General features: G+C 41.5%; 1 protein-coding gene across 1 annotated transcript in view; it reads left to right on the top strand.

Annotated features, from left to right (window-relative positions):
- clip1a (CAP-GLY domain containing linker protein 1a) overlaps positions 1–21,143 on the top strand; it is a 36,745-nt gene that overhangs the window by 11,998 nt on the left and 3,604 nt on the right. The window contains exons 9-23 of the mRNA XM_080531474.1: positions 596–700; positions 4,395–5,303; positions 5,588–5,786; positions 6,226–6,309; positions 6,705–6,861; positions 8,500–8,614; positions 8,911–9,117; positions 9,890–11,701; positions 12,758–12,895; positions 14,281–14,387; positions 17,597–17,717; positions 17,871–17,914; positions 20,357–20,474; positions 20,625–20,775; positions 20,877–20,929. Of these exons, the coding sequence (XP_080387600.1) occupies positions 596–700; positions 4,395–5,303; positions 5,588–5,786; positions 6,226–6,309; positions 6,705–6,861; positions 8,500–8,614; positions 8,911–9,117; positions 9,890–11,701; positions 12,758–12,895; positions 14,281–14,387; positions 17,597–17,717; positions 17,871–17,914; positions 20,357–20,474; positions 20,625–20,775; positions 20,877–20,929 (4,320 nt within the window). The remainder of the gene's footprint in view (positions 1–595; positions 701–4,394; positions 5,304–5,587; positions 5,787–6,225; positions 6,310–6,704; positions 6,862–8,499; positions 8,615–8,910; positions 9,118–9,889; positions 11,702–12,757; positions 12,896–14,280; positions 14,388–17,596; positions 17,718–17,870; positions 17,915–20,356; positions 20,475–20,624; positions 20,776–20,876; positions 20,930–21,143) is intronic.

Here is a 21,143-nt window from a genome sequence, read left to right as displayed (position 1 = left end):
GTCTCTGTACTAAACGAATGGGCCTTACCACAAAAGGGAGAGAGCAGTGTTGGTTTTTACAACATGTCCGGCTTTGCTTGTCCATGTGAATAGTCAGGGTTAATCTTCAGTTCACATGAATGTGCCAAGGCCCTCCATGACTTAGAGTAAATCACATGGATGAGGAAAAACAAACGGGACTGTACAGCTTTCTTTCTATATGTGGTGAGTTCCATTTTATTTTGCACTCATTTGCTGGCTCACTCAGTTATTCACACACATCTCTGCATCCCTACGCTATACCTTGGTCTGTTCACCAGGTGCCATTATGCGTGGTTTCCTCTAATCACAACCAACAACTGCATATCCATATCCATATGCAGCATCTCCTTTCTCCATTACTCCTTACCCACTACCTCTAGTTACAACCCTATCCTCACCTGTGCAAGGCACTGCCTGCAAGGTTTGCATGGGGTACCCTCTCATCCCTACTCCACCTCCCTCCACACCCTCATCCTCCCCAACCCCTCCACTCTCCCCCTCTATGTCTGCATTGGGCTGGCATGTGATGGTGGCACTGGTTGTGTTCTCTTCCTCTCCCCTTCTTTACTAACAGACGCAGACCAAACTGGAGCATGCCCACATTAAGGAGCTTGAACAGAGCCTGCTCTTTGAAAAGACCAAAGCTGAGAAACTCCAGAGAGAGTTAGAAGACACTAGGGTAAAGGATCTTGCTCTACGTAGTGCTGCGCTTGGAGAAGAGTGGGGATGGGGGTGATATGGAAAGGATTGGTTAAGGGTTTGCTGAGGAGCTCCAGGTGCCAGGAGCTCTGGCCCCATTCTGCTATGTTTTTCTGGTCTTTCCCTTTATTGGGGCCTGTGGATGGTTAATACTAGGACTTAACTCCTCAATAGCCTAATTCACATTGGACAGATGATGTCAAAAAGGTTTTGGTGATGCATTTTTTCTCATTTAATATGCTCAATATTGTTCAACTCAGCAGCATTACAAAAGCCACTAATTTAATACACATTATATATTTGCTTCTCTACACTCCTCACATCAATATTAGTATTATATTAGTTTCCAAATGCATGCATATGTAACTGCATTTGAATTTCAGAAAGCCAAAAGGGAATAATTTGCTTAGCTTTTTACTACGGTAGTTGGCAACTAATCTCAAAAGGCAGAGAGGGGATTGCAACTTTGCTATGTAATCTGCCACATCTTCCACAGGCTTTCATTTTCTTCACATTATTTCAAACATGTAAATGCTCACAAAGCAACCATTCACCTGTCTGGCAACATGGACCATTCTCATTACTGATTGTCACCAGTATAGCAGTGTTAACCGTAGCTGTTATGTTGTCACACACAAATCATGATACGATTTTGATAGTTTTGAAGTTTCACAGTGCCTTTTCAAAAAGCATCTTTGCCAGAGAACAGTAGTGTTTATCCATCCACATAGGCTCTATGATTAGCATTTAATGTCTCATTCCTTTCCTCTCTTGCCTCTTTCTCCATGTTTTTAAATGCCCACAGATTGCCTATAGTCCAGGGCTTAAAGTTCTCCGGCACGGTGCCGGATTTCCGGCGCGGGGGAATTTTGAGCAAAAAATAAATTAAAACATCACATGCTATTTGTTTACATCGTAATTTAAAGAGTCATCTTCTGCAAAGAGACAGTTCCGCCTACCAATGGTATCACATTGCTCAAGCCAACCAACGACTTCTAGCCAATCGGAGGCAGAGTAGTGGGGCGTGAGTGTAATGTTAGCTTGTAGAGACGTTCGCTTTTAGCAGCCCTGTTAAGCCTTATTATGTAATAACTGCACATTATGTAATAAAATCCCAAAATGTAATAAAAAGTCACTTTCAATATGTAATAACACCGCATTATGTAATAACCTGCACATTATGTAATAAATTGGCTGAACGCAAAATGTAATGTTACATGTAAATTACAAAATGCGGCGGTTGCACTTTTTTGTAACAATTGAAAAAATGGAAATGTAATAAATATATTTGACCATGAAAAGCATTTTAATTCTCCAACATAAAAAAAAAATCCAGAATTGCATGTTGTGTGCGCTTTTTATAACAATAATATGATCCCCTGAAGGAATGAGTTATCAGGTCTTCAGAATGTCTCCTAAACAAGCAAATTGCCATTGGGGGCTTCATAACTTGAGAAGAAAGCAACCAAATCAGCATATAAGTGGTCGATAGAAATACTATTTAGTTTCAACACAACATGCAATTCTGGATTTTTTTTAATGTTGGAGAATTAAAATGCTTTTCATGGTGAAATATATTTATTACATTTCCATTTTTTCAAATGTGTTACAAAAAAGTGCAACCTCCGCATTTTGTAATAACCTGCACAATATGTAATACATTTATTACATAATAAGGCAAATGTTATTACATTTTGCGTTCAGGCGATTTCTTACATAATGTGCAGTTATTACATAATGAGGCTTAACAAAGGCAAACGTTATTACATTTTGCGTTCAGGCGATTTATTACATAATGTGCAGGTTATTACATAATGCGGTGTTATTACATATTGAAAGTGACTTCTTATTACATTTTGGAATTTTATTACATAATGTGCAGTTATTACATAATGAGGCTTAACAAGCCTGCTATCTCGCTAACTTTAGTAAGAGTCTATTAAAATGGAAGCCAAGTTTCTTAAACATGGCGAAGACACAGCTATACTAGAATGAGGACTAAGGAATAAATGGCGCTGAGCATGGATAGAGGAGAGTAGTGACGGGAAGCCTTATGGGACGTGGTGCCTCAAACTGAGGGAGCCGGGTGCTTGTTTCTGTACGCCGTGCTCAAAGAAACTCGTCTACGGCAGTATAGTAGTAATATAGTAGTGGGAAGAAGGTTATTGCTCGACATGCCTCAGATCCCGGTCACCAAGCTTCGGTTCGAGTGCTTGCTCATACAACAACCTTGCCGGGAGCGACGGCTACAGGTACTACTTCATCTTCAATGACCGACCGTGTTTGCGAGCAAAAGATCTGAGTGTGCGCGTTTATAGCTGAACGTGATCTGTCTTTCACAATGGCTCAGCCACTCGTCGATTTGTGCAAGAAGCTATCAGAAGACAAAAATGCACTGACAAAGCTGTCCGTTTCCAATCAGCACGCCAGCTATTTAAACACACATGGCCTTGCCCCGGAATTTAAAAACCGGCTGTGTGAAAAGCTTAAAAAAGCAAAGTTTTCAATGAATATCGACGAAGCTACTAATCTTAACATGGACAAAATCCTCAATGTCCTTGTTCGTTTTTTTGATGATGATCTGGCCAAAGTAATAACACAACACCTAGCCAGCAGGAAAGTAAACATCGCCAACTCGTCAGCCCTCATGCAGGAGCTCAAAGATATCCTGGAGTCCAATGGTCTTGACTGGTCACTAGTCATCAGTATTCTACTTGATGTAGATCTATTGATCTATTCTTATAGTGATAGTGGCTTAATAAGTGATTTAATCAGTTTGTTCTTTTAAAGACATCTAAATATATTATTTTATTTTGTATTGAGTATAAAACAGTATTAATGCATTTTAACATTGAGACATATATTTTGTATTGACTATAAAATAGTATTAATGCATTTAAACATTGAGACAAGAAGCTGTCTTCTGTACCCGCTCTCCCAATATCTCAAACTGTGACCCCCCTCCCCAAGAAAAAGTTTCAGGCGCAGCATTTTTCCCCACTTTAAGCCCTGATAGTCTCATTGCTGGTGCTGCTGAGTAGCTAGTCAGTTTCCCTATCCCCAACCCCCCCTTGTTCCCAGTTATCCTGTGTCTCAGACACCTGACCCTCCCAGCCTGCTTATCTGGGGTTCCCCATCTCTTGCAAGTCTTTCTCCTGCTCCTATTCCTAGCCAATGTGTTCCTCCCTTAGGTGTATCACAACCAATATGGTAAAGGCATTCAACTGCAATCCATAAGGGCCACAGTCTCTGCTGGTTTTCGTTTTTCAATTGATGTAATGAATCACTGAGAGTGTACACGTCTGGGTTTCCAGATCTAATTCGAAGTATGAAAACCAGGAGACACTGCAGCTCCTGAGGGGTGAAGTTCAAAACACCAGAGGTGTGCTGTGTGAAAACTGATATGGTACCACCAAACTATATCCACTAGAGGGCAGCGCAATACATTAGGAACAGGCATCCTATATTACAAATGTGGGATTAGAGTGTCATTTGATGTACTTATACTACTGCTATGGACCTCTCTGCCACGTGTTTGTATAGGGCCCTATTTAAACTCAATACAGACCCTTCCTCAAAGACTTGCGCGATGCCAGGGATATTCAGCAGTTACCTTGTCTTGCAAGTGTATACAGAACACACTCTTTTTGAGCCAGAGTTGTCCTGTCCTATAGGTTGCCACGGTGTCCGAGAAGTCCCGCATCATGGAGCTGGAGAGGGACCTCTCTCTGCGGACAAGGGAAGTGGCCGACATGCGGCTGCGTCTGGAGTCCCAACAGGTCTCTGAGGGTGCTGACTCCACTGCCTCACCTCTTCTTGAGGAGGTGATCACACTAAGAGCTCAGCTGGCCTCTCAGGAAGCCAATCAACAGGGTGAGCTGACTGAGCTAAAGGAGAGGATGGGGGCTGAAGAGAAAGCCCACCGTGAAGCACTGGCCCAGCTTCAGGCTTCATCCGGGAGGCTCTCCGGTGACAACGAGCAGTTGCGAATGCGCCTGAGCCAAGGTGAGAAGGAAAATGCAGACATCATAGAGTTGTGGCGCTCTAAGCTGGAATCTGCCATTGCCTCTCACCAACAAGCAATGGAGGGGTTGAAGGTGTCCTTCAGCAAAGGGGAAGGTGCCCAGGCGACAGAGCTAGTAGAGACCAAGAGTGCCTTGGAGAGGCTGAAGGTGGACCACAAGTTAGCGCTGGAGGAGGCAGGGGCCAGGCACAGGGCAGGGGCTGCAGTCTTGGCACAGGAGACAGAGGAGCTAAAATCACAGCTGCTGATTGTGTCAGAAGAGAAAGAGCATCTGGATGAGTCTCTGCGGACCAGTGTGGAGAGCGCTGAGGAGCAGCACCTGGTGGAGATGGAGGATGTGCTGGGCAAACTGCATGCTGCTGAGATGAAGGTAAAGGAGCTGGAAGACAATGAAGCAAAGTTAGTCCAGCAGGTCCAGGACAGAGCCAGAGAGGCCCAAGAGCAGGTGGCAGCTATGGAGGCCCTGAATTCCCAGGAAACTCAAGGTAACTTAGAGCTCCAGAGCCTGAGGACCCAGCTGGAGGAGGCCCAGAGCCAGGCCCGCTCACAGGGCGTCAAGGTGGGCCTACATCCATCTTCCCATTGTCAATCACCATTTCAATCTCCAAATGTATATCCAATCCCATATGTTATAACTAACACATTTGCCAATTGATCATGGAATACATCTGTATGATACTATCTGTTATAGCTTATCCCTTTCATCAAATTCCTTACTTGAATTTATTTTTGTTCATTATTACCCTTTCCTCCATATTTATTTTGTTTACTTATTGTCATTTTGTTTTCTTCAAAATGTCCTCCATGTCCATGCATGGTGTCACCATCTGGCCTGTGCTATAGTTCAACGAGTTAAGCTCTGAGTTGGAAGGACAGCAGCAGAAGCTTCTCTCTGTGCAGCACAGCCTGACCTCTGTTCAGCAGGAAAAGAGCTCCTTGGAGCAGGAGCTGGTGAGTTATGGGGCCTACAGAAGGGTGGTGAGGAGCCAGGGGTTGGGCATGGGTGGCATGACTGTTGGGATAGGACTTAAGGTAAGCTCAGGTAAGGAAGAGCATAGCATCATCAGCATGCTAGTGAATGCTACAAAGAATGCAATGTTGTGCTACAAAGATTCATCACATGGTGGTGACACATTCTTCAAGAGGCTAGATGCCTATAGAGGTTTGACTTATTATATCATCATGGATAAACCATAATTTCAGTCTTTAGTATAAGCATAACTTGGATGTCTCATTATGAATTGTGAGTAATTTTGAGGTGTGTCTTGGAACAACACATTCCAGCATGCACACACATACTAATAACTTTTTTTATTTCCTCAGAAACAAAAACTGGAAGAAAGCACAGATGAGAAGATTAAATCAACACAAACTATGCAAGGTAAATGTATTTACTTGGGTTGATCTTTTCATACCCTTTTTGTTTGACAGATCTTACTTGTAGATACATGAAGTAATCTGAATTCAACTCCTTCTTTCAGAGTTGCTTGAGAAGCTTGGCAAAAAGGAGGAGCAATGCACATCTCTCTCCGATGAATCAGAGGCTCTAAGGAGCCAACTTGCAGGTCAGAGCTTTGGCCAGAATTGTGGTGTTTAACGTACAGCACACACACAGTACAAGTCACCATTTATGTGACATTGTTTTTTTGTTCTAGTTGAGTAAAGTGTGAGTAAATTCCAATGAATTGTCTTCCTTATGGGTTATTTTTCATTCCATAAAACACCGGTGTAAGTGTGAATATGCCTGGTTAAAAAGGGGACACGTGATGATAAAAAAAATCACAAAATATCACCATTATTGCTCTCCTTGGTGATAAAGTTGTGTTTATGTCCATTGTGTGGGAAAGTTGTCTTTACTGACATGTCCATTGTGTGGGAAATATGCGTATGTTGTAACAAAACGGCGTGTGTTCTTGTTCAGGGACTGACTAGTAGATTTAATTGTGTTTCTCACATTCAGGCCTGGAGAGGAAGCTAAAGGCTGGGGATGAGAAACTTGATCAGATCACAAAGGACAAGGCCCAACTCAAAAGTGACATCTCAGACATGATGAAGTCAACAGGTGATCGCTCAGAACAGCTCACCAAAATGAATGAAGACCTCACTCAAAAAGAAAGGTACCGTACATGCCCAAAAATGTTCTGATGAAGTCTCTCGTACATTGCATTTTCAGCACAGGTGTGTCCTCAAACATGCCAATCCAAATGTTATTTGCTCTGTTGTAGAACAATGAAACGTTAATTTTTATCTTACAAATGTTGATACCTGACTTGCCTTGAGTGTTATTTAAGAAATTACAGTTGTATAATCTTGGGTGATGTTGAAGTGTCTTTACATTGCTTGCTGAACAGAATACAAAATATTCACAAATTACTCATCTTGTACTTGTACTGTAGTTTTAATGCTCATCTCAAATAGTAAGATGTTGCTCATAAAGCATGTGATAGTTGCTATATTAAAGTAGGTCTCACCATATTTCTATCTTGGTTTATCAGGTCTTACTGAGGTTAATTTTGTCTCCATATGTGACATGGTCTGGTGAAAAAGTCCCCAAGTAGGGCAAGGTAATTTTTCAGTTCAGAGATTATGAAAGTGCAGATTGTAAGCTTTCAAAGGATGTGTCATACATTGAAAAATAGTTGAAGAAGATTTGCTTATTTGAATGTTGGTATCATCTCGTTGAGCTACCTAGCAGCTAAAAAGAAAACATCGCTATACTGACATGTAACTGCATGTTTAGCACATCAGAACACGCTGATAGAACATCAACATAACTACACATAATTAGATGATCACACAGTCCTTGCTTTTGAACATGAACATTTTAAAACATGTTTGTTTAAAAGCCATGTATCTCTAACCCAGTAGCCTAGGAACAGGACGGCTGGCGATACAGTGAATCCAATTCACAAATTATAAGTATTTAGTGATTCTAAAACTGTTATTTGTTATATTGAGTGGGTTTTTCAACACTTCAGACCTCCTATCTGCAAAATTAACTTTTTCACAGACAGACTTATCATGTGCAGCCTGAAGGCCGATTTAAACTTCTGCGTAAAATCGACGCCGTAGCCTTGCGTCGGCCCCGCCTTGCCTACGGAGAGGCTTGACGCGCACATCTCCAAAAATGTAAGAACGCGTCAGTTTCTACGCAACCATAAGCTCTGTGATTGGTCCGCTTGGTAGCACATGATTCCGACTCTCTCGTCGGCCAAAATGCGGAAGCCATGACAGAAATGTCATTTACTTTTTCTGTAATTACTCATTAATAAAGATTTGAAAAATTATGATAACCATCGTATTATCTTAGTTTAGTGTAATTTCAATGCATCATAGAACTTTTATTTACAACAAGCATAACAACAAAAAGATCGCTATTATGCCGCTTTGAGCTTTGAGCTCCGTTGAGTTCCTAACCGGAAGAGGCACAGCACAGGGGCATAGAAAACACACTGCCATCTAGCGATGTGACGGTGTAATTGCAGCGCGGCCTACGCAGAAGTGTAAAGTGCGAGACCCCTTACGTAGATTACGTAAGCTACGCACGTAAATTCGACGCAGAACTTTAAATCGGCCTTTACTTTAATTTAAAGTTAAAAACCGCAAATCAGAACATTTTGCAGATAGGAGGTTTTGCGTTTCGGCCATCGATATGATCAATATTCAGTCTATCATTCTTTAAAACTGTCCCATAGAATGAGCCTCTAGTTTGTAGTAGTAGTTTAGTTATCCCCCTCTCCCCCTCCTTTTCCTAGGCAGTTAGAGGAGTTACAGACCCAACTGGCAGAGGAGAAGGAACGGATGGCACGTTCTGAAGAGCAACAACAGCAGGAACTGGGCCGGAAGGACCAGGAGCTGAAGGAGATCACAGACAAACATCAGGGTCAGCTAAACAGCCTGCAGAAGAAAATTGTTGACCTGGTGAGTGATGATCTGGATAAAACATTGAAAGTCAGGGACAATAAGAGGTTGGTGAAGACTACCGAAATGGCTTTGAATGTTATTAGAAATGCCTTTTCTTGAGTGCTGCCACATATTAACCTATAACACATAAATTATAGGGACTTGACCAGACCTTTTCCTGATCATTCTCTCCCTCCCTGTCCCTTTCCTAACAATTGGTGATGTAATTAGTTTAAATGTCTCTCTTCTTATGCATTGTATAGGAAAAGCATGTGCAGCAGTGTGAGACCCAGGCCAAGGAGCTTGAGGCCTCTCAGGAGAAGGCCCTGTCTGAGGCCTCAGAGCGCCATGCACAGGAGCTTCAAGGTCAGGCTAACAAGGCGAGGCAGGAACTGAGCATCTCCAGGGAGAAAACCCAGGAGCTGGAGAGGCTGGTATCTGACTTGCAATCTTATAAGGAGAAGGCCCGGGTAAGCACCAACTTATCATAGCATCATATTGTTTGTCTCCAGTGTATTAGAATCACAGATTCTGTGGAGGTGCTGCCTTTTAGTACCAAATATCCACCAATGGTCCTAATATTCATCTTCATTTCAGCATTTTCTGTGTGGCTATGTTTTTTTTTTTATGGGCTACTTTGAAAGCAGGGGTACTATAAACTGATGCTTGGTGGTGGTTTTAGTTTACCACCTTGCTCTTATAGATGGAGTTTGATAAACGTATGTGTGACTTGTGAGTTTGTTTTGTAATTGTACCTCAACTTCTTAAGAATCTTGATTGATTGAATGGAACTGCTCTGATCATTTAGCATAGTGTTTTGGATGCAGTATGCATTATGCCATATGAAAAGGCTAATTGATATTTCAACCCATGAACTGCTCTCCTGGTTTAGTCAGTGTTTATCCTGTTTTACATGCAAAATGTAAGTAATGGAAAAGTAGACACTTTGGTCCTTGAGAAATCACTAACGTAGACCTAAAAAGAGTTGCCATCACAATTATAATTCACACACAAACCCATACTCTCAATTGAAAATGTTTGATTGCTGTACCCCTGTTTTCAATGTATTTGTTGTAAGTTCAGGGTGGTGTCTGCTGTGGTATCTTTTTCCCCATAATGTTTATGCTTGCACCAGCTTAACCCTTCCAGTTGCATTTTATTACTTTTGTTAATTTGCTTTACTTCATTTTTGGTTGTGTTCACTTCACCTTTCCCCTTTTTCTTTCAACTTTTTTCCCTCAGTCTCTTTCTGCTGAACTTGACTCCTCCAAGCAGGACGTTGAGCGTTTGTCTGCAGACCTGCAGAAGCAAATCACAGCTCTGGATTGTATATCTAAGGAAAGTGCTACGTTCAAGGCTCAGAAGGAGAATCTTGAGAAGCAGCTCTCAGATGTACAGGCCAATCTCTCTGCCTCTGAGGCTTGTCACAAGGAGCTCTCATTCAAGACAGAAGAACTCTTGACATTTAGGGACAAGCTCACAGAAGATCAAGATAAACTTTTGACCACAAACCAGCAGTTAGATAGAGAGAAGGCTTCACTGTCCAAAGAGGTGGAGAATCTGAGAGCTGTTGTTCAGGAGGCACAGGTCAAAAACACAAGCCTGAAGAATGCTGAAGCTGAGCACCAAGCCCAAATTGAAGAGCTTCAAAAGGTCAATACAGAGCTTGAGAAGGATCTTGAGAAGTCTATCCGTGACAATGACGAGCTCCAGGCTTCCAAAACGAGTCTGGCCAAGATACTTGAGGAGTTCAAGACCAGCAGTGAATTAACAGACTCTGAAAGGGTTCACCTCCTGCAGGAGAAAGAGGATCTGCTTGCTGCCCAGAGAAAAGTGTGTTCTGAGAAGGAGGAGCTTATTAAAGAGAGGGAGGAGTTGAAGGAGAAGCATTGCTCTAAGATTGAGGCCCTTGAAAAAGACAAAACCGATCTTGCAGAGGAGCACAGCAAACTAAAAGTTGAAGCTGAATCTGTAAGTTTGGAGCTTGTTCAACAGAGGAATAACCTAACAGAAGAGAGGGAGCTCCTGCTGTCCCAGCAGGCAGAGCTTCACAAGAGCCTACAGCTCCTGCAGAAGGGCAAAGATTATCTACTTCTGCAGGTTAAGGAGCTCAAAGGCCAGGCAGAATCATCTGCAGAGGCAAAGAAGCTTCTTGAATCTCAGCTGCAGGCTAAGGCCAATGAGCAAAATACACTGACCTCTGCTAAGGATGCCCTCTCTAAAGAAGTACAGGACTTACAGACAAAACTGTCAACTGTGACACATGAAAGGACTACTCTCCTGGAGTCTGAATCCAATCTGAAGGCAGAGGTTGCCTCTGTTTGCATTGAAAGAGATACAGTGGCCTCTGAACAACATCGCTTGCTTAAAGAGGTACAACAATTTAAGGCCACTCACACTGGATTGATGGCTGAGAAACAGGGTCTGCTTGACGAGAAAGTCCAACTGCAAGCCAAAGTACAGGACTTTACTCAACAATCTCTCACTGGAGACAAGGCCATGGATGAGATGTCTTCCAGCCTTAACAATGCTGCACAGGAAATAAAAGCCTTGAAGGCAGAGGTTAAGGCCTTGAAGTCTGAACTGAAGCAGAGAGACCAGGCAAAGGGGGACTTGGCTGGAGAAAAAGAGTGTCTGTCTACCAAGCTGGAAGAGCTTGGCAAAGAGGCCTCCTCTCTGGCTAAGGAGAAAATGGACCTCCTAGCTGTACAGTCAAGAATGGAGCAGGACATTTCCTCTCTCCGCAGCAGCCAAGAGAGCGGTGATGGGGAATGCTCAAGGCTCCTTAGTGAGGTAGAGAAGCTGCGATCTATCCAGAAAAGGCTTGAAGCAGATGCCCAGGCCCTACATGCTGAAAGGGAACTGATAGAGGGACATTTCAATGCTGCCACGGAGGAGGCATCAGTGTCTGCTAAGGCAAGAGAAGAATTGGACACCAAGGTGGCATCCCTGAGTGTTCATAAGGAAGCCTTGCAGAACGAGAGAGACAAAGCCACTCAGCAAGTCACCCAGCTTGAGGCCCAACTCAAAAATGCTCTTTCCAAGCAGCTTGAGGTATTCCACACTAACATGTCCTGAAACTAATAATCACATTTGAATGGCTGAGGTTGTGCTGCACTCTTAATGCTTGCATGCTGATTTGGTCTCCTTTCCTGTTGTGCTTACATTTTTATTTATTTTTATTTTACATCTTCACATACTAACTTCTTTATCTTGCTTTTAGTCCCTTACAAATAAGTGCTATTAAAAACCTGGAATCCTGTGGACTAAGAACGTGATTTGAGAAGTTGGGGTCTTCTGTTCTGGACTAAACGCCATGTTCAATAGTTAATTTCCTAATGCGTTCTAGTCCAGGAGTAGGCTTAACCTACTAACGGATTTGCACTGTCGGACATTAGTTGTGTTTCTACATGCACACATGATTCAAAGACGCAGCCATCAGAAACAGAAAGGCGAAAATCAGTGAGCCCACTCCCCTAGAACATCCCCTGGCCACAACATGTTTGTATACATACTGAGTATTGGGTAGGACACATTTTAAAAACCGCTTTTGTGGGACCAAAATAAATAAACATTGTTATACAGTACAGCTGTAAATCACTGATGGATATTTCCATTGACACAACAGATTGAAAGTAAGGTAATTATTGAAAGTATCCGTTCTCAGACCACAGGATGTAATACATATATTTTCTCAACTCACTTTTCACTTTTAAGTTAACCTTTCATGAGGTCCCTCTCATTAATGCTGTAGACAAAGCCATTTGCCTGTTGCGTAGCTGTAGATCTTGGCATTGCTATGATTCCTGAAAATTACGATTAAATCACACAAGATCATTGTAAACTCACTAAAGCCTCAAAATCTAATTTGGAATGGGATGACTGACATGCAAAGCATGCAATTTAATTCTGCATGGTATTACAAATTTAGAATACTTGTCTCACTAACTAGTTAAAGGTAATTTGGGCTGTACAAAACAACGCTTAACCAGAGGATCTGCAAATCTCATGATATCTGAGTTTGCCACTCACCTCAACCAACCCACACACTAGTGAGTTCTTCTGGCATTATATTTGTCTGGTTGACAATGTCCCTCTTTCCATACAAAGGCAGCCGAGACCTCAGGGAAGACTTCAGAGGCCCTGGAACAGCTGACACAAGAGAAATGCCGTCTGCAGCAGGAGAAGAGCGAGGCCCAGTCTCTGCTGGAGGAGTTCCGCAGTGCCAAACAGGAGATGCAAAGTCAGGTGAGACAGGAATTCCAATGCTGGAATACCCTAAGGGGAGCATTGTGGGTTGTAAAAGTAGGAGGAGTGTAGAGTGGCAAGTCACTTAGCTTGGGGTTTCCTGATAGATCAATACAATCAAGGGAGATTAGGGGTGTAACGGATCGCCCCCCACGGTTCGGCACGCATGTGTACCGCGGATCAATTGCAAAATGTAACCAAGTAATAATATTACTTAATATTAGTTAATATCTCTTGTAAATCACAATGTAGAGTTGCCATGAAAAGATAGATGCGACAGTTGCGTGCTTTGTTTTACTCTAAAGCGCAATGATAGGTTGATAATGGGAAAAAAAATCCAGAACAACAAGGCTGCGTTCGTAAATTTGCTCTGGAATCTGATCAGCATTCATGGAACGCCTCTTGTCCAATCAAATTACTTGGTCCATTTATGACGTCGGACCCAGTGTGCTCTCCGGCGCTCTCAGAGCAAATTTACGAATGCAGCCCAAGTGTATCATGGCGAGTGCTGCTAATGTTGGCGACAGAGAAGAACTCGAAATGCCTCCCTCGTCATTTAAATCCCATGTATGGGAGCACTTCGGCTTCTCTGTCAATTATAACAATGACGGACAGTGTCATTGGAAGTGTGGTCGATAAAAAAGTTACAGTGTTTTAAGCGTTATGCAACGAGAAAGTCGTACGAGCATGGCCACACATTTGCCGCGACATCACCCTGGTGTGTTGACGGGAGGCACGAAAAAGGCAGCGTGACAACTTCTGATAATGTAGCCAATTTTTTCATACCATGTTTAAAGTAAGGTTTCACTTTATTATTTAGTTAAAAGTGGCATAAAACATGTTTATTTGTCTGCTTTAAAGAGCCCAGTGATTCACTGCTGCAACCAGGTGCCTCCCTCTCTCCTACTGCATCATTTAAGTTGAATGTGTGTTTCTGTTTAATATGTAGCCTAATGTTTGAGTGTAGAATATGTTATGTATGTGTATATATATATATATATATATATATATATATATACACACACATACACACATATATATATATATATATATATACCAGTTTTGACATCTTGAATGTTGTTGGGTTTTACACAGTAAAAGTGGTGTTTTTACAGAATTCGAGGAAAAAGCTTTTTATTTTTATTTTTATGTTTTGTTTGTTTTGTTGATCCGAAAAATGATCCGATCCGTGACTGAAAAACCGTGACACGATCCGATCCGTGAGTTAGGTGATCCGTTACACCCCTAAGGGAGATGGATTTAATAGTCAGCCTCTTGAATGGTATACTTTGTCACATCTTCGATTTAGATACTTATTCATGTTCTGATTTAATGTGCCCTGAATCAGACAATGAATTGCATATGAACTATGTGTTTAACTTTAGTTGGAGTCCCTGAATCAGCAGAATTCCAGGTACCAGGAAGAGCTCAGCAAGTCCAAGGAGCAGCTCAGCTCAGAGAACCTGAAGATCAGTAGCCTGTGCCAGGAGATGTGAGTGTGTGTGTGTGTGTGTGTGTGTGTGTGTGTGTGTGTTTGAGCGTACCTATGAGGCAGGGTTTCCGTTACGCAACCGTTCAAATTGACTGGACATCCAAATGCACTGGGTGTGAAACCAATTAGGACGTCCACCCACAGTGCTCAGAATGACACAAATCCCATTTAGATTATGGTAATTCATCTAAACAGACTAGAAATTAGCCTGTGAAGTCCAACAATGTTCTTATACCAACAACATGACATGTTTGATTGAAAATTGAAGCTTTGCAGCCTGCTCATTGCGTCTTCATGCTTGGACCCGATAAACGACTCTGATCATGAGGCATTGCAACATCATACATTTCAAAATCTATCACTTCATAATATTTAGTTTCACAGTCATGTTCATCCTGCCACTAACAACTTTTTGGCAGGCGTAATATTTAAGACTGGCTTCAATCTATAGAGAGACTGTAGTGCTGCATGTCATTTTCTGATGATGGTCACAATTCATTGTCTTACGACAGATGGTATATCCACATTTAGATTTACTTTTCTCCTGGACAATTTGGCCAACAAATATTTTATTAATTGGCTTTTCATTATTTTTTACGACCAAAAGATGTTACTGGCTAAAGGAAACCCTGCTATGTGTCATATCACACACAAACCCTAATTAATCTCCTTCCAATACCAACCTCCATTTCTCCAGTGTAGTTTTCCTATTATCTGTTACCTCTAAATGTTTTGGTTTGATATACCCTGAGAGTCAGCTGTGTATTTGTCTGGCAGGTCCTGGCTGAGTGCTGACATCCGACGGCGGGTCAGGGGAGGGTTAGGGCAGGTAGTGTCAACAGTCACTGGTCCAGGATGCAGAGAGCAGCTCAATACAGGCACTCATTTGGGCCTTTGAAATTTGCCCTCTACTCCATTAAAGTCTTAAGATATTTAAAAGAGTCATAGAGTCCTTTATTTGTTTTATTGATTAGTATTTAGTTTAATCTTCTGTTTTTATACATAGTTTCAGACATTCAATTGTTACATTATTATTATTATTATTTTTTATTTTTTTATAAATCTTTCTAAACGTAGTATGAATGGATTGGTTAGTGGATATAGCAGTGTTTCCTCCAGGATTTTTCACATTAGTGGCGGAGCTGTTGTCTTTCGTGATTTTTTTTCCGCGTGCACGCGCATAGAACGCGCACTGGCGCTCAAAACAAAGACGTAGTTTCACCAAAAACTAGAGGGTGGCAACAATTATAATTTCTTAAATAGCGGTTAAGTCATTAAAGCCGAGCAGGTGATTTTATATAGAAGGTGATCGAATACCAATATATCCTACAGCTGCAGCGGAACATGCGGAACGCGCATTACACACACACACAGAAAGATCAATACGAAGTAGGCCTACATGAGAGTACACGCACAAAACCGGCTAACGTTACTCATTAACTGTTTACACAAGTAAAATCACAGTGTGACAGTCAGATGGAGCATTCGGTAAACAACAACAGCAAGGTAATGCTATCAGTTGAGTTAAAGAAAACCAACTCTTACCTTTGAGGACACCAACATGAGCCCTGCTTACCCGTATCTCCGCCGTTCTGTTCGTGGTGATTTTAGAGGCAATAGATTATTGCTATGAATAGTTCGAAGCTAGGTGCTTGCATGTTAGGTGCGAGAATGCTCGGTTAACCCATTAGCGGGAACATTATTTGTTTCACAAAATAGGCTGATTTAGTTGACCATGAACATCAGAGACATACATTACGAATGTTCATTTAAAATACTTTATACTGAGCACTGGTATAAGAACATGAACCAGAGAACAGCAGTAAATGCAATAACCCACAGTCGTCGCTGATGATGTTGCATTTTCGATTAGGATACGGGATTAAAGGCACCGGCGATGGGCGAAGAGAGAAATCCAAATGTCCCGCTAAATTTGGACCAATCACAAAACTGTTTTGAAAGCGCGTCGCCTCGCGCCGCGCTCCTGTTGAGAGCGATTCAGTCTCGATTGCAGTGCGAACACAAACGACGAGGTTAATTGCAACATTGTAACATATTGTAAATAACTACGCCCTAAATCGTAACGAAATGTTGGTCTGGAAGCGGCCTAAATCTTGCTTCAATCTGCTTTTTTTCTGTTCTCCGGTCATAATAACTCGCTGCCTTTCTGCGCAGCCTGAATCAAAGTGGACTGTCTGAATCAATTAGTGGCGGAGGAAATTCATTCGTGGCGGCCCGCCACGAATAAATGCATATAGAGGAAACACTGGGATATAGTAATCCCTAAGTAGGTTATCTGTTTATTGACTAGAATACAGAATACATTTGTATTCAATTTGAATTTGTATGCAATTTGAATACAATTAAATAGAATACAAAGTCTGATTTCGATCAATGATCTTGTAGCCAGAACAGGAGCTGAATGCTGTGAAAATAGATATAACTGACTGGAGAGCCTTCTGAGCATCTGCACCATAGAGGAGAATAGTATATGCATATAAGGAAATTGCTTGTTCTGTTTGTTTAATTTTAATATGGGATGTTGCTGAATTTAGCTAGTGGATATGATCGCAGAAGTGTACACATACATGGTGCGGATCATATGTAGACATTTAGCCCCTAAACCAAAATGCTCAAGTACACCATAAATATTCCCATTCTAAATGGTCAAAGGCTTGCTCTGCATCCAATGATGGCACATCTGCTGCCTGGCATCTCTTTTATAAAGCCGCATGGAAAACACTTTAGCATACACCTTCATTTATGTTTCTATTAAACTGATGGAAATTGATACAATATTCTTAGGGATGACGGATATACTGCAAGAGCGGTATTGATGTCTCAATGGAATTGTCCTTTTTCAATGAATGTTTGAAGTGATTCAAGAATAACTCGCCCAAGTTTCTCATCCCAGAAATTGAGAATGAGTTGAGGAGTAATTCCATGAAGCCTAGGTGCCTTCCCCTTATCCATGTGCAAGTGCAGATTTCAACTATGGTACTGGCTCATGTATGGTCCATGGTTGTATTGGAGTGACAGTCCTGTATAGCATTGGGCATGACTGAGCTGTTTTGACAAAGATGCTAGTGTAATTAAAAGGTTAGATATTACCTATCAATTGACATGTATATCCTAGTAGCAAGCAGTAGTGTAACAATGTACTACTGTACATTTCACTTATTTCACTTCTGTGTGTGTGTGTTTTTCAGTGAGGAGCTGAAGCAAGTTGCTTCTGTGAACTCCCAGTCTCTGGTGTCCCTGCAGGAGGAGAACAGCAGGTTGAGCCAGGAGCTTGACAGCAGCCGTAAGGAGTTCAGTGGGCAGCAGAAGGTACAGTAACCGAACGTCTGGACTACCGCAGTTTTCTTTGCCAGCTTTAAATGCCTCCATGGGCATTCTGTTAGAGAATCTTCAGAGCACTGTATAAAAAGTTGCAATTTTGAGAAAATAATCATTGAATCTTGATTGTGCCCTTTTTTTCAGTTGGGAACTGATCACTCCAAGCAGTTGCAAGAGCTGAAGCAAAGGTGAGCAACTGTGTATGGCCATGGAGGATGGCTGTATATTTTTTTCCCAGTGTCAGTTATTCAAATCTATCAACAAGGCAGCAATTAAACTCCAGTTCTTCTGAAATAAAGTATGAATGCTGTCAGTCCCATAGGCGCAGAGTACGGGGGCCATTAGGTTTCATATCATAATTTGATATGAAATCATAATTTGAAATATATATCATATTTTACCTCCCTTAATTATGCACTCTGCATACACCAGTGTCCTTCTCTGACTGTCTCTTACCGCATCAGGGCTGGTAGTTATGAATCCCCTGAGAAGGAAAGCTCATAACTGCTTGAAAATTCAGAGACTGCACATAGTGTTTCTTTTACATACAGTATATTAAAGATGTATCTAATCAAGATTCTTTAAACATAAGAGATTCACATTCTCATCACATATTTAGGATAATGGAATGGAATTGGTGTTACTAACCCCATCTCTGAGATGGCCTTTTGTTCTCTGAAGAAATTAAAATAATCCTTGCACTTTTTGGTACCTGGGGAAAAAGCAAAGGACATTTCCTCACAACCAAATGGTCTTTTAGCTTATCACAGGCCTTAATATCTTTAAGAAAAGGAAAGGTCTGACTGGCTGCCGCAATTGATTCTTGGTGTTCTATGCAGTTCTATTTAGAAACAGTGTTGTCTCAATAACTTTATGGACACACGTTTTACTATACCTTTACTATAACGTATTACAATGTTGATGGCAACTTCGCGCCTATGGTTACCCCCCTTTCAACATGGCATGTAATGCTTGTGCTCTGTCCTACATGCTAATCTCATCCTCTCTTGCCTTTGAAAGCTTGCCCAATAATACCTGCAGGTATTTATATACCTTTGTTTTATAATATAATATGGCAGTCATTTTGGAGGGTTATAGAGGAATTCAGTGCTCCTCAGTAAACAGGTCTCTCTAAAATTCACCTAATTGATTAGCTTTATATTTTACACACAGATAATTCAGTATAGTTCTGTTTTTTTTCAAGTCACGATATTGGAAAGTCACATTTCTCATCTAGTTGATTATGTTGGTTATGTGAAATGTGAAGCCTTGGTTGTATTTAACAGAAACCATTTAGCATGTTTTCTCACCCTACCTGTTTTTTCACGTCTGTCAATTTGCAACGCCTGTTTTATCCCATTGTGCTTGTAAACCGTTGGAAGTTTCTCGTCTTGCACTTTCTCGTGTTACTGTTATTGTTATCGGTTCCACATCAACTTTCTTTCAATGTGTTCTTTGGCTTGATTGTATGCCATTGCTTTTCAGTATGTCATCTTATTGTATGCCTGTTATCAAGTAGTATATCTTTATCTGTGGAAATAGATTTGTATTATAAAGATGGAACTTTACCTCAGAATTTTTGCACTCAGGGAATTCATGGCACATGCATGAAACATTTTGGCTACTGGTGATCACTTAAACAAAGGGGTTGACTCAAATGATGCATGATCAATGTTCTTTTAATCCCCTGTAGAGTGAGTAAGGCCCAATCCCGTTTCCCTTTCCTACCCCTACGGCTTGTTTTGGAGTGCCACTCACTTTGGAGCCAAGCCCTCGGAACAGAGCCACAAGGGGCAGTGGTTGAAATCTTCCCTTATGAAATGGGGCAACCCTTCAAGACCCTGATGCATCAGTCGTGTCATAGAAAAGCATGGACGCTCGCTATTCATTCACAACTTAAGTTTCATCCTATCAATCGATCAAACAAGTCATCAAATAAAACAGAACAATGTTTCATTATCAGGCCAGTTCATGACAGAATAGCAGTACTCTGTAGGCTAGCAACCCGTGCTTCTACCCTGCCAGTCTGCACTGATATTAGAAGAGCGGTAACAAGTGCAACAACTAAGCAGCTGAACTTTAATTACATTTTGGGCATCATATCAGCATCAAAGAAGAGAGAAATGCGACATGGAAATATGTCAGAATGCAGGACTATCATACACAAATCAGCCACACTAGATCGCTACACACAGCTAGACACATATTTTTTGTTATGTTTGTTATAAAGAAAAGGTCTATAATACATTGAAATTACATTAAACTAAGATAATACGTTATCATCATTTCTAAATTATTAATTATTATTAATAAGAAAATAATAATATTTGTGGTTTTCTCTTCCTGCTTGTAATTCCAGTTCTCACTATGTGCCAATGATTTGCAAGGCATTCTGAGATTTCATAACCGTCCATTTGTGGATCTTCAGAGTCTGGTGGCAAAAAATCTTAGTTTGGAGCTGTAAAAAGTCCTAGCCCTTGGCCCTACCCCTACATGAAAACAAGAATTTGGACATCCCTAACCTACACGTGAACGCGCACAACAGAGCCGTAGTGGTGAAAACTGAGCCGTACGGGGTGCATTGGGATTGGGCCTAAAGAGTTATGAATCATGTGTTTTGTTCTTGACAGAGAGAGCACTTTGAAGAAGGAGTTAGACAAGGAGAAAGCCACACACCAGAAGTCCATCAATAAAAGCAGTACCTTGGTTTTAGAGAAAGATCATGAGTTGGAGACACTGAAGAGTGAGGTGAGAATTGGGAGAGTTGGTGCTTTTCCCTATGTCTAAACATAGACAGATTTTTCCTCCCTGTTTATAGAATGTAGACAGAACTGTAGTTTCAGTCTTAAAGAATATGATTTCTTACAACATTGTATATGTTTATTTCCCTCTGAGCAGTTATCAGTGCTGCTTGGGGAGAGTGCCAAAGCAAAGACTCTGCAGTCTGCTGTTCAGTCTCTGGAGAGGGACAAGGCTGAGTTGCAGCATCGGGTGCAGAGCCTGGAGAAGAGCCTGGCTGGAGGGCAGGACACCGCCATCAGCTCCTCAGGTAGGACTTGGCAAACAAAGCAACATTTGAGTCGTTTATAGGTAGCACTCAGCCCTCCCTCAATGGTTAGATTCACATTCTCTTGGATGTTTCTTTTCCAGGTGATGCTGCTCTGGACCAACTAAGGGAGGAGGAGACAACTGCAGAGAGCCAGGTATATGCATGTCTGTCATTATGACCACATTTGGCCCAGTGAATACGGTATAAGAACATTTATTAAATTGATGAATTAATCACTTTTTCATTCATGGGTTTCCATGCAATAACTATAGGGCCTGCTGACAATGGCAACAGCCATATTACATTACATATTACATACAGTGGGGTGCAAAAATGTTGACACCCCTGGTTTAAATGTCTGTTACAAT

Source organism: Nansenia antarctica (assembly GCF_963989245.1).
Source record: "Nansenia antarctica genome assembly, chromosome: 5".
NCBI lineage: Eukaryota > Metazoa > Chordata > Actinopteri > Argentiniformes > Microstomatidae > Nansenia > Nansenia antarctica.
The sequence above is the reverse complement of the archived record's forward strand: the minus strand, read 5'-3'. Positions and strand labels throughout refer to the sequence as shown.